Source organism: Pelophylax lessonae (assembly GCF_965119305.1).
Source record: "Pelophylax lessonae genome assembly, chromosome: 10".
NCBI lineage: Eukaryota > Metazoa > Chordata > Amphibia > Anura > Ranidae > Pelophylax > Pelophylax lessonae.
The window spans coordinates 89661082-89674617 of NC_138777.1; the positions used below are offsets into that span (position 1 = coordinate 89661082).

A 13536-nucleotide genomic window follows, 5' to 3' on the forward strand; every position below is an offset into this window, starting at 1 on the left:
ATATGGCACTTGGGGCGGATTTGCTAAGTTTGGAGCAAAATGAATCTTCAGCAGATGTGAACTGTAACCAATCAGGTTCTTGTTCCAGCTAGTTCAGATAAACTTTGAAAATGAAAGCTAGCTGCTGACTGGTTGCCATACACAGCTGCTCCAGCTTCCTTCTTTGACAGCCTTAGTAAATTCCCCTCCATATCTATGTACTTGGCCGAGGATCATATTTAAATATCCCTCCTCAGGACATCACTGCCCCGCCTCTTCAATAAAACAATCTTTATTGACAATACATGATCGAGGAGGGGGAGTCTGCTCCAACACGCATGCGTGCAGTGAGGAGCGGTGTCCAGGCTTCCATACATGAAGAAGCAGGGGATGCCGGGCTCCGGGGCGCTCACTGATCGGCTCACCAAACCCAGTTGTCTGATCGTGTGCAGCGCTGTGAGCGGGGGTAAGGAGGCGGAGGTCATGTGATCATGTGTGTGTATGTATGGAGAAGGCTGTGTCATGTGACTGCCGCTCTGTGCACTCTCAGCTGACCTGTGTATAGGAGGAGGGCCTAGGCTAGGGTTGTCACATCATTCCTTTAATCCAGGACACATTAATTACACTGGTTCTGAGGCTGATATAATGCACATAAGGCACTGAGTTTAATTACCACCTTAATCAGCCACAGAACCTGTGTTAAAATGTGTGTCCTGGTTTAAAGGGATGAGGTGGAAACCCTAGGGTGGGGTGACCTGTGTATAGGTGGTGGGGGTGACCCGTGTATGGGAGAAGGAGGTTGGGGTGACTCGTGTATAGGAGGAGGTGGGGTGACCTGTGTATAGGTGGTTGGAGTGACCCGTGTATAGGAAGAGGAGGTGAGGGTGTCCTGTGTATAAGAGGAGGAGGTGGGGTTGACCCGTGTATAGTAGGAGGAGGTGTTGGTGACGAATGTATGGGAGGAGGTGGGGTGACCCATGTATAGGAGGAGGTGGGGTGACCCATGTATAGGAGGAGGAGGTGGGGTTGACCCGTGTATAGTAGGAGGAGGTGGGGTGACCCATGTATAGGAGGAGGTGGGGTGACCCATGTATAGGAGGAGGAGGTGGGGTGACCCATGTATAGGAGGAGGAGGTGGGGTTGACCCGTGTATAGGAGGAGGAGGTGAGGGTGACCCGTGTATAGGAGGAGGAGGAGGTGTTGGTGACCTGTGTATAGGAGGAGGAGGTGTTGGTGACCTGTGTATAGGAGGAGGAGGAGGAGGAGGTGTTGGTGACCTGTGCATAGGAGGAGGAGGTGTTGGTGACCCATGCATAGGAGGAGGTGGTGACCTGTGCATAGGAGGAGGAGGAGGTGTTGGTGACCTGTGCATAGGAGGAGGAGGAGGTGTTGGTGACCTGTGCATAGGAGGAGGAGGTGTTGGTGACCCATGCATAGGAGGAGGTGGTGACCTGTGCATAGGAGGAGGAGGAGGTGTTGGTGACCTGTGCATAGGAGGAGGAGGTGTTGGTGACCCATGCATAGGAGGAGGTGGTGACCTGTGTATAAGAGGAGGAGGTGGGGTTGACCCATGTATGGGAGGAGTTGGGGTGACCCGTGTATAGGAGGAGGTGGTGAGGGTGACCCGAGTATGGGAGGAGGAGGTGGTGACCCGTATATGGGCGGAGGAGGAGGGGGGGTGACCCGTGTATAGGAGGAGGAGGGGGGTGACCTGTGCATAGGAGGTGGGGTGACCTGTGTATAGGTGGTGAGGGGGACCCGTGTATGGGAGAATAAGGTGTGGAGTGACCAGTCCATGGTAGGAGGAGGTGGGGGTGACCCGTGTATGGTAGGAGGAGATGGGGGGGGGGGTGACCCGTGTATGGTAGGAGGAGGTGGGGGTGACCCGTGTATGGTAGGAGGAGATGGGGGGGGTGACCCGTGTATGGTAGGAGGAGGTGGGGGGGGTGACCCGTGTATGGTAGGAGGAGGTGGGGGGGTGACCCGTGTATGGTAGAAGGAGGAGGTGGGGGGGTGACCTGTGTATGGTAGGAGGAGGGGGGGTGACCTGTGTATGGTAGGAGGAGGGGGGGTGACCTGTGTATGGTAGGAGGAGGGGGGGTTGACCCGTGTATGGTAGGAGGAGGAGGGGGGGGGTGACCCGTGTATGGTAGGAGGAGGTGGGGGGGGTGACCTGTGTATGGTAGGAGGAGGTGGGGGGGGGTGACCTGTGTATGGTAGGAGGAGGAGGGGGGGGTGACCTGTGTATGGTAGGAGGAGGAGGGGGGGGGTGACCTGTGTATGGTAGGAGGAGGAGGGGGGTGACCTGTGTATGGTAGGAGGAGGGGGGGGGGTGACCTGTGTATGGTAGGAGGAGGAGGAGGAGGAGGTGGGGTTGACCTGTGTATGGTAGGAGGAGGGGGGGTGACCTGTGTATGGTAGGAGGAGGAGGGGGGGGGTGACCTGTGTATGGTAGGAGGAGGAGGGGGGTGACCTGTGTATGGTAGGAGGAGGAGGGGGGGGGTGACCTGTGTATGGTAGGAGGAGGAGGGGGGGGGTGACCTGTGTATGGTAGGAGGAGGAGGGGGGGGGGTGACCTGTGTATGGTAGGAGGAGGAGGGGGGGGGTGACCTGTGTATGGTAGGAGGAGGAGGGGGGGTGACCTGTGTATGGTAGGAGGAGGAGGGGGGGTGACCTGTGTATGGTAGGAGGAGGAGGGGGGGTGACCTGTGTATGGTAGGAGGAGGGGGGGGGGTGACCTGTGTATGGTAGGAGGAGGAGGAGGGGGGGGGTGACCTGTGTATGGTAGGAGGAGGAGGTGGGGTTGACCTGTGTATGGTAGGAGGTGATGGGGGAGACCTTTGTATAGGAGGGGGAGGTGGGGTTACCTGTGTTCAGGCAGATGGTAATGTCATCATTACAACTTATCAATGAATTATAAACACCCACACAAAGTGGCCATTGGTACATACCCCCAACCCAGCAGTGTGCTTCTAGGGCTGAATGAAGGTAAAAGTTGCAGGTTGGTCTCCCTCAAATACTAAAATGGGAGGGCCAGCAAGCCAGGTGTAAAGTCTCATAGTAAAACACAGGGAGCAGGCAGGCACTTCATTGCAGAATAGACATGCAGTTCCCCTTTTGCAATAAATAAACCTACCTGCCTTTTATGTACACCTACCTAAACCTGTGCTGCAGACCCCCCCCCCCCTTTTTTCATACCTGACCCTATCCAATCCCACGATGTGCATGAGCGCAGTGGCTTCAGCTGCTGTCTCTCTCCTCATTGGACAGATTGCTCCCGCTGCTGTAGATCAAATCCAGTGACACGGGAGCGGGAGGCTAGCCCGCATGGGTGCCCCCAGGGAAATTGGCTTCCCATGGGTGCACCCAATGAAGAGGAAAGGCCTGGAGCACTGGCATTGGATCCCAGAAGAAGAAGATCAGGGCTGCTCTGGGCAAACAATTGATTGGTGTCTACAGAAAGGAGACCTGCATTCAGCCTGGAAAAACTTGAGCCTGCCTTTTTGTTGGGCTTGGAATCTGTACTGAAGTGGAGTTTTCCTGCATGCTGAATGCATTTGTGATAATATTTATATGCTGCACAAGAATTAACGGGCTGTGAGTGGATGGGAACAGCATCCAGTAAGGACACATTGGGAATCGGCTGGAGGATTTACCTTGGTTATGGAGACAACTAAAGCCTTTATTGATCCTCTTCGTTCATTGACGGACACAGCTCCTAATTCTTCTTAACAGTTGGGTTATAATGCCCCCTACAGGAGTAGGACACTATGCAGGAAAAGCTTGACTACGCTTATGGGCAGTCCCAGGGGTTATACACCCACATTCAGCTATAGGCACTTCGTTTTTTTTCTGCCTAGTCAGGAGTAAGGACCTAGTTCCTTGCTGGGATCTTTTCCTTTTAAATCTATTTTTCCTATCTTTATTTTCTTCCTGTGAGAATCTACTATCAACTGCCAGACTAGGCGACGGACTGGATAATTTAGATCCAGAGGGCCCCCCAGTCTGGCCAGCGTGCTCAGGCCTTAGTTCCGCGCTTTGTCAGCCTCGACATAGCCCCACTGGACGAGGGCTGGCCTTAGAGTTAAACGCCTAGCGAGGGCGCAAACGACCTGGCCTCGGCCTGAGTCGCAGCGTTCCTCCTGGCCGACAGCCACCCACATCCCGATGGAGTGGTGGTCTGTCAGGAGTGGTGCCCAGCCTGTTCCTGGTATGGTAAGTAGCTGCTCCCCTCTTTACCCCTGGAGGGTTTTGGGGTGGACGTAGGCCCCTCCCTGGGATGGTGGGCATTCACAAAAGTTTAGGCCGAGGCTTGCTGTCTACTAGGCCATGCGGCCAGCTTGGCACCTTCCTTGGAAGTAATTGGAGCTGTGGGGGTGGTTTAATTTTTGATGGCAACCATGCCACTATTACTACCCCTTTTAGCACTGCGGGACCATCAGGATACCCTGTCTGCGTGTCCGTGTCACGACAGGTAGCTCTCTTTTAAGGGGGCTATTTCCTATTGTGCTGTCCTATATGGAGGGGCTCAGAGGGCGGCCCCTTGGTTTTTTTTTTTTTTTTTGTGGGGTCCAATAGGTGGTCCATTCGTGGATCATGGGTCAGCGTCCCCCTTGCGTAGGCGGCCCTCCCCTGATTATGTTTTACCTCCAAAGAGTTTTGCTTTTCGGTATCCTTGTAAGGATTCCCTGCTTAAAAAGTGGACGGTCCCACCTGTAGTAGACTCGCCAGTTTCCAAGCAGAGACTCTGGCCCACCATATGTTTCACTATGGCTGGTTCGGCTTAGGCTGGTACTTACTATTGCCCTGGTGTCGCAAACTCTGACGAGTGGGCTAAACTTTTACGCCAAGAACTGAAGGGAAACAGTCTCTTCCCCCCCCCCCCCCCGCCTATGCGGAGCTGGCAGATCAGTTGATCCAGGGGCTACAGTTTATCTGTGATGCCTCTTTGGATGTGGCTCCCTTGATTTTAGGCTGTCTGTATCAGCAGTGGTCCTTCAGCGCCTTATCTGGCTGACAATGCTGGTCTCCCCTTTGTGGGGGATCGCCTGTTTGGAGTTTCCTTGGATGGCATCATTAAGGGTCTCACATGGGGGGAAGAATACTCTTCTTCCGCAGGCTATCAAGGGCAAAGAGGCCATTCTTCTCGGCTCATAAGATGCCTTTTTTGTCCCTCAAGGGATAAAAGTCCTTCAGTGCCTCCCCCGCAGGTTCCAAGAGGACCTGGTCTGGCAAGCCACAAGGGGCTCTTCCAGATCTGCAGACAAGGTTTCCTCTATAGAAGCGACACCCTCACCGATATCTGCGGTGCAGGGCGTCTTCGCTGTTTTCCGGATCCGTGGACCTCTCTGGTACAGGTCAAGTGGGTCCACAAACTCATTTGGTCCGGCTACAAGATCGATATTCGGTATTTTCCTCCGGAAAGGTTCTTCCTTTCCAACCTGCACTTGTCCCTAGATCACTTACGGGGTCACTTTGGGGCAGTGCAAGACTTGTTACTTCATGGGGTCATTGTCCTGGTTCTGGCTTCAGGATGTTTTCAGGGGTTTTACTCAAACCTATTTACAGTTTCCTGGAAGGAAGGCAAGGTAAGTTCAATTCTGGACCTCAAGACGCTAAACTGCTTGGTGCGGGTACAGACGTTCTGAATGGAGTCCATTTGCACGGTAGTGGTGTCCTTACATCTGGGGAATTTTCTCATTTCTATCGACCTCAAGGGCGCCTACCTTCACATTCCAATATGTGGCAGTCGCCAGCGCTTACTCTGCTTTGCAATGGGCGAGGAGCATTATGCGTTTGTGGCGTTTTACCTTTGGTCTCATCTCCACTCCTCAGGTCTTCACAAGTGCTGGCCCTGGTGCTAGCATCGTTGTATCAGTGAGGGATCGCGGTACTGGGGTACCTGAACGATCTTCTGTGAGCAGAGTCTCCGACTGCTCTGATGGACACCTTGGAGATTGCTCTGCAATCTCTGAGGGCGTTCGGTTGGAATCTGAACCTTCAGAAGTCTGCTCTGGTGCCATCCACAAAACTGGACTATCTGGGTGGACTTGGCCCCAGCCAGAGTGTTGATTCCTCTGGAAAAACTACAAAAATTGCAGGAGGCAATTCAGCTTTTGTTGTCCAGCAGACAGTAATCCTTCCGGGCATGCGGGTGCTGGGCCTGATGATGTCTACCTTTTTGAGGCGGGTTTGTTTGCACAGTTCCATACGATATCTCTGCAAAAAGAGATTCTGGTGACATGGGACAAGAATCCACAGTCCCTCTACAGGTGGCTTCATTCCCCGGGCCTTCGACAGGGAAATCCTCCTCCCCCTTTACTGGGCAGTTGTCACCACGGATGCCAGCCTGTCCAGGTATGGAAGCGTCCATACCTTTTTTTTTTTTTTTTTGAGATGCTCAGCTTGGTTTTGGTTTTCTGTTCTTCCACATAAAATGCAAGTAGTACTGGAGTGTAGATCTTTATATCTCCTGAAATGTATAATTATCAGCAAAATGTAGTCCCTACAGTAGGTCATGCGTGCTGGGTGATGTGCCCCAAAGTCTTACTGATACGTATAGTTCCATAGCATCTTCAGAGCACCAGGGTAAATAACTTGTACTTTTACATCAGTGAATAATTGCTTTCTGAAGGCTTGGTTTGATAAACATTTTAGTGAAAGTTGTGTAGAGTCTCATTTTTAATGAAAATGTTTCTTCAAATTTTTCTCCTGAAGGTGTTTCAGCGCAATCCTTCCTTCAGACATTCACTCTAGCAAGTTCAGCATTCAATCTTCAAGTGGCCTCTCCCTGGGTGAGTGGACAGCTGTAAGGGATGATAGAACTAATATCTAAGGGCCCTTTCATGTTTTTAATGTGCTTTTGGTGCCCTTTCTGTTTGCCTGACGCCCAGCATGCACCTGAAATATTGTCATGTGACTCAAAACCACCAAAAACACAGGTGCAATGCACATTTGAGGCGTTCTTGATTTAAAAAGGAAGGTGCATCTATGGTGCGCCTTTGAAAAGCGTACCAAAGATGCAGCATGCAGGACTTTTCAAAACACAGTGCAAATGCAGAGCAGTCTCCGCTGACATCCGCTGCCCCATAGGGATGCATGGAGCATCCGATTAGGTCCCCCTGAAAAACTGACAAGCGGATCTGATTGGACCGTTCGTGTGCAAGGACCCTTTTATTATATATATGTATATGTGTAAACTTGTATGTATGTATATATATATATATATAATCTATGCAGCTTCTCCCCAGTGCTACCGCCTCAGCCAGATCAGCAGACATCCGGCATTCGATTTTTAGGGAGCAGGAAACCTACAACTGGCGCATGAGCAGTTGAAAGTAGGGTTCCCCTCCTATGAGAATCTAATACATCACTGATCTCACAGGAGGCAACCTAACTCACAGAAACTGGCATACGGGCGCCATTATGTAAACAAACAGCAGATCACGCAGCTTAAAGATATGTGCTTTTGTTACAGAGGTGGGGAGTGGTGTGTGTGTGTGTGTGTGTGTGGGGGGGGGGGGGGTTAAATCCTTTTTCTCTTTTGTTCATTGACGGACACAGCCTCATATCTTCTTTACCGTTGGGTTATGCTGCCCCCTACAGGAATAGGACACTAGGTGGAAAAGAGTTTGACTACGCCTATAGGGCAGTCTTAGGGGGTATACTGCCGCTTCCTGCTATAGGACTTTAGTTTTTTTTTCAGTCTAGTCAGCAGTAACCATTGACAGACGCAGCTCTCATACTTAGACCATTGGGTTAGTAGTACTAGGCAGGAAAAAAAAAAAAGCAATTCACCACGCCCACTAGGCTGTCCTTTTAGGCATAACTCCACACACCCTGCTCCAAAAAAACAGTTTGTTTCTGCCTAGTGAAGGAGTAGGACCTAAATTTCCTGCTGGGACTTCGGTCTTACTCACTTTGCTAGTTAGTGTTCAGGGGGATCCTCCTGGTGATCTACAAGCAATGCCGAGGTTTCGCACTGGATAATCTAGATCAGTGGTGTCCAAACTTTTTTCAAAGAGGGCCAGATTTGATGTAGTGAACATGCGTGAGGCCAAACATTTTGCCTGACATTTGAACCGTTAAAATTAAATACACACACACACACACACAGACAGAGGAACTAATAAACATCAGTACTTTATGAATAAAATCACACTTACAGAAACAGGCAGTAGGATTGTAGAAGTGACACCTCCTCGGTCAGCTCCATACAAACATACACATACATACATACATACACACACACATATATCACACTTGCAGAAACAGGCAGTAGGATTGTAGAAGTGACATCTCCTCGGTCAGCTTCACAAGATCCTCGGTCCGCTCCTACAGGTGGCTGTGTGCAGTGAAGGAGAGAAAGCATGCAATTTTCAAATTCATTCTGCACTCCCACGCAGTCGTGGGCGGCGCCGGGCAGATAGAGCCGAGCGGGGGGGCGGAGCGGGACTCGGGAGCAGCCGAGCTGCCGAGGGAGGCCAGAGGCCCCCGCCCCGATGCCTATGCGATGTGAGGAGTCTCAGAGAGAAAAGGCATTGACAAAAGTCAGCAGTGTCTCAGAGGGCCGTAGAAAACTAAAGGACGGGCCGCAACTGGCCCGTGGGCCGGACTTTGGACATGACTGATCTAGATCCTTAAGGTCTCCCAGCCTGGCCTACGAGCGTGTGCAGGTTATAGTCGCCACGATGGAGCCCCTTTTTGGATGGGGACGAGCCTGCGAGTAGATGTCTTGCCAGGACGCATCGACCTGGAATGCCCTGAGTCGCAGCGTACCCCTTGGCTGTCCAGAGCGGAGCCCACCTCGTCCATGGTATGGTGAACAAACTGGACCCCCATGTCCCTAGTGGCCTCTGGGGGGGATGTGGGCCCACTCCTGGGGAGAATAGTACCCCGTTTTCCTAAAAGATCCCCCTGGCCTATCAGGATTCCAGCCTTGCCCTCCCTGCTCCCGCATGGGGGCGCTATATTCAGCGCCCGGTGGGGGGGGGGGATACAGCGGTACTTTATCCTGTGGGGTCTTTTTATGTAGATCCCTGGTGTGGCCTTGTATCTCGGTCCTGACCTCATGGCAGCGTTCGGCTGCCATCTTGGGTGTGGGCATCGGCTCCCTCTGTGTGGGGTGATGTGGCCATTTTCCCTCGGCTTCCTATACAGCTATACAGTTGTATTGGCGCCATTTTGTTGTAGCCGGGAGCTATACAGGCAGTTTGGCCTCTTGTGGATTGATGTCACTTCCTGTGACATTGCTTCCTGTGCTCAGTTCTCCATGCTGCAGACGTTGCTGGTTCCTCTGTGAGGTGGTACAGTATTGGGGGTCGTTTCTGGGCATTCCCTGTGTACTCTGCTACCTGCCACTGTTTAAAGGGTAACTCCCAGTACAGCGAGATTAGGCGGTGCGGACCGTGATTGCGAAATTAAAGGGGCAGTGCACGTTTATTTTGTAACATTGCAAAATGGAGTCCCAGGTGGTAAATTCTCCATCAGACCCCCTCAGTGCGACTGCCGTTACGTCCGGCTCGCAGTCCATAGTGTCTTTATGCAGAATTGGAAAGTCTGTCATCAAAGTTTGATCTTGTCATGAAACAAGTTGCTAGCCACAAACGGCAGCTACCTTCTCTGTCTTCTGACTCAGAGACTGATATGGTCACCACAGACAATCCCCTCTCTGAGGGATCCCTGTCCTCGCAGGCGAAGAGTACCTGTCCTACTCAGCCGCAGCGCGGGAACACGCTATGGTGGAAGCACTGATTTGTTCAGTGAGGAAAATTTTACAATTTACTGATGAGCCCACACAGTCAGGAACGTGGGTGTTTTTTTTTTGGCTCCCACAAAGCCCAGAAATGGGGGTCAAGTGTTTCCTTGTCCCGAGGACTTTCACGATATTGTGAATGAACAATGGCGGCGCATTAAGCACATGCTGGTGGTGCAAAAGTGCTTTAAACGCCGTTATCCCTTTGCTGACTCGGTCTTGAACTGATGGGGATGGTTTCGTGTCTTCTTTCAATGCTTGCAACAAAACTGTTTTGCTGGAGCAGGGTGTGTGGGTTTATGCCCATAGGGACAGCCCCGTGGGCATGGTGAATTGCTTTTTTTTTTCCTGCCTAGTATTACTACTGCAGGGGGCAGCATAACCCAATGGTCTAAGAAGTATGAGAGCTGCGTCTTGTCAATGGACTCAAGAGAAGGATTTTACGGTAAGTTCTTACAAAAATCCATTTTTTTTTTTTTAAATATTTTCCTGTGAGAACTACAATCAACTGCTGGACTGGGCAACGGACTGGATATCCTAGATCCTTATGGTCTTCCCAGTCCGGCCAGCAAGCGCGACCCAACCTCAGCTCCACGCTAGGTCAGCCGCGACATAGCCACACTGGACGGGGGTTTGCCAGCGAGTTAAACTCCTCACGAGGACGCATAGCCCTGGTCACGACCCTGGGCATGACCTGAGTCGCAGCGTGCCTCTGGCCCACAGCACCCCCATTCCAAGATGGTGCGTTGGTCTGCCTGGAGTGGTGCCCACCCAGTTTCCACGGTGTGGTAAGTAGTGTCGCCCCTCCTCCCACTTGGTGGACTTGGGCCCCTCCCTGGAATTGTCGGACCCCCGGGTTCTCCTCCAGCCCCCCCAAACAGTCACTGTGGGTATTTTGCGACCTTCTGGGCCATATGGTCAGCCTGACGCCTCCCCTTAGCTGGGTGGCGCTGTGGTGGCGCTTCATATTTAGTGACAGTGTAGCAGCCATTATTGTGTGGGCTATGTCCTATTAAGCCCTCCATGGAGGGCGACCCTCTTGCTTTTTTGCGGGCTCCAGTAGGTGATCCTTTGTGGACCTTTGGCCAGCGTTTCCTTGCAGGACTGAGGTCAGCGGCCTCCCCTGCTTGTTATGTTTTCAGGGTGAGCTTAGTATATAGTGACCCTACGAGTGCTCTTAGGGTGAGGATGTTTCTTTTTTTACCGCATATAGAAACATAGAAACATATAATGTGTCGGCAGATAAGAACCATTTGGCCCATCTAGTCTGCCCAATATATCTGAATCCTATGAATAGTCCCTGGCCCTATCTTATATGAAGGATAGCTTTATGCCTATCCTATGCATGCTTAAACTCCTTCACTGTATTTGCAGCTACCACTTCTGCAGGAAAGTTATTCCATGCATCCACTACTCTCTCAGTAAAGTAATACTTCCTCATATTACTTTTAAACCTTTGCCCCTCTAATTTAAAACTGTGTCCTCTTGTGGTAGTTTTTCTTCTTTTAAATATGCTCTCCTCCTTTACCGAGTTGATTCCCTTTATGTATTTAAAAGTTTCCATCGTATCCCCTCTGTCTCTTCTTTCTTCCAAGCTATACATGTTAAGGTCCTGGTAAGTTTTTTTTTCCTGCAATCCATGTACTAGTTTAGTAGCTCTTCTCTGAACTCTCTCTAGAGTATCTATATCCTTCTGGAGATATGGCCTCCAGTACTGCGCACAATACTCCAAGTGAGGTCTCACCAGTGTTCTGTACAGCGGCATAAGCACTTCTCTTTTTCTACTGCTTATACCTCTCCCTATACATCCAAGCATTCTGCTGGCATTCCGTGCTGCTCTATTACATTGTCTTCCCACCTTAAGTCTTCTGAAATAATTACTCCTAAATCCCTTTCCTCAGATACTGAGGTCAGGACTGTGTCAAATATTCTATATTCTGCCCTTGGGTTTTTACGCCCCAGGTGCATTATCTTGCACTTATCCACATTAAATTTCAGTTGCCAGAGTTCTGACCATTCTTCTAGTTTTCCTAAATCCTTTTCCATTTGGCGTTTCCCTCCAGGAACATCAACCCTGTTACATATCTTTGTGTCATCAGCAAAAAGACAAACCTTACCATCGAGGCCTTTTGCAATATCACTTATGAAGATATTAAACAAAATTGGTCCCAGTACAGATCCCTGAGGTACCCCACTTGTAACATGACCTTGTTCTGAATGTTCTCCATTGACTACAACCCTCTGTTGTCTGTCACTCAGCCACTGCCTAATCCACTCAACAATATGGGAGTCCATGCTCAATGACTGCAGTTTATTGATAAGTCTTCTATGTGGGACAGTGTCAAAAGTATTACTAAAATCTAGATATGCAATGTCTACTGCACCTCCACCGTCTATTATTTTAGTCACCCAGTCAAAAAAATCTATAAGATTTGTTTGACATGATCTCCCTGAAGTAAACCCATGTTGTTTTTCATCTTGCAATCCATGGGATTTAAGATGTTCCACAATCCTATCCTTTTAATAGGGTTTCCATTCATTTGCCTACTATTGATGTCAGACTCACTGGTCTATAGTTGCTCGATTCCTCCCTACTACCTTTCTTGTGAATGGGCATATGCTCATGAAAAGGCGCTGGTGGATGCACTGATTGTATTGGTGCCGGAAATTTTAAACTTGGGGGATGCAGCTGCTGCATCCCCCGAGGCGCCAGTCCCCTTGGTGCCCGTAGATCCTCTAAAGCGGCAAAGATTTTCCCACCTACTGTGACAAAATTGTCGCGAGTCAGTGGAGTTGTCCTAAACGCTATATGGCGGTGCCTAAGCATTTCAATAGACAGTATCCCCTGAGGAGTTTCTGTTGACTAATTGGGCAGCTCCACCTGTGGTTGACTCTCCGAGCTGAATAAATCCACCCTAATTCTGGTGGAGGAGTCTCCGGTTTTTAAAAGATCCTTTTGACAGGAGAGCCGAGACTTTGGTCCGCCACGTTTACTGTGGCCGGTTCAGTCCTTAGGGTGGTGTTCATATAGCTTTGGTTTCCCAGACTTAACGAAGGGGGCAAAGCTTTTGCACCAGCATCTGGAGGGGAAAAGCTTCTCCCTGCCTTTGCGGAGCTGGCGGACCTGTTGGTCCAGGGGTGGCAGTTCATCTGTTATGTCTCTCTGGATGCGGCTCCCTTAAGGGCCCGTACACACGTACCGATTGTCGTCCAAAAATATTCGGCCGCCGAACGATCGGCCGATTTTCGGCTTGTTAGTATGATGCTGCCGACAGCGCACTTTCGGCCGAAAAGAATCTGTCTTGCAAGCATTAAAATTTTTGTTGGCCAACACCAGAACGGCCGATTGTTCGCCAGTCAGTACAGAATTCGGCCGACAGACAGCAGATTTGCAAGACTGGGCATGCTCAGAAAAGAAAAAAGACCAGGAAAGTTAACATCACATGACATCACTTCTGCAGTCGGCTGTTGTTAGCCGACAAAATTTGTGTGCAGTCTTTTGCAGTTTTCAACAGACAAGACAGCCGTCGGACAAAAGACGGCCGATCGGTACGTGTGTACGGGGCTTAAGTCTCTAGGCTGTCCGTGACAGCAGTGGTCCTTCGGCGCAGGATATGGCTGAAATGCTGGTCTGCGGACCAGACTTCCTAGAAGGCATTATCTGATCTTCCCTTTCTGGGGGATCACCTGTTTGGATCCTCCCTGGATGATATCAGTCTAGGTCTGTAAAGACCTCCTCTAGAGGTTCCAATAGGACCTGGTCTGGTGAGCCGAGAGCGGGTCCTTCCGGACCCGTGGACCTC

At 50.7% G+C, this 13536-nt stretch overlaps 1 protein-coding gene across 1 annotated transcript in view; it reads left to right on the forward strand.

The window, feature by feature from the left end:
- The first annotated feature begins 302 nt into the window (after window positions 1-302).
- GATD1 (glutamine amidotransferase class 1 domain containing 1) overlaps window positions 303-13536 on the forward strand; it is a 50561-nt gene continuing 37327 nt past the window's right edge. The window contains exons 1-2 of the mRNA XM_082270600.1: window positions 303-445; window positions 6697-6773. Of these exons, the coding sequence (XP_082126726.1) occupies window positions 355-445; window positions 6697-6773 (168 nt within the window). The 5' untranslated portion in view covers window positions 303-354. The remainder of the gene's footprint in view (window positions 446-6696; window positions 6774-13536) is intronic.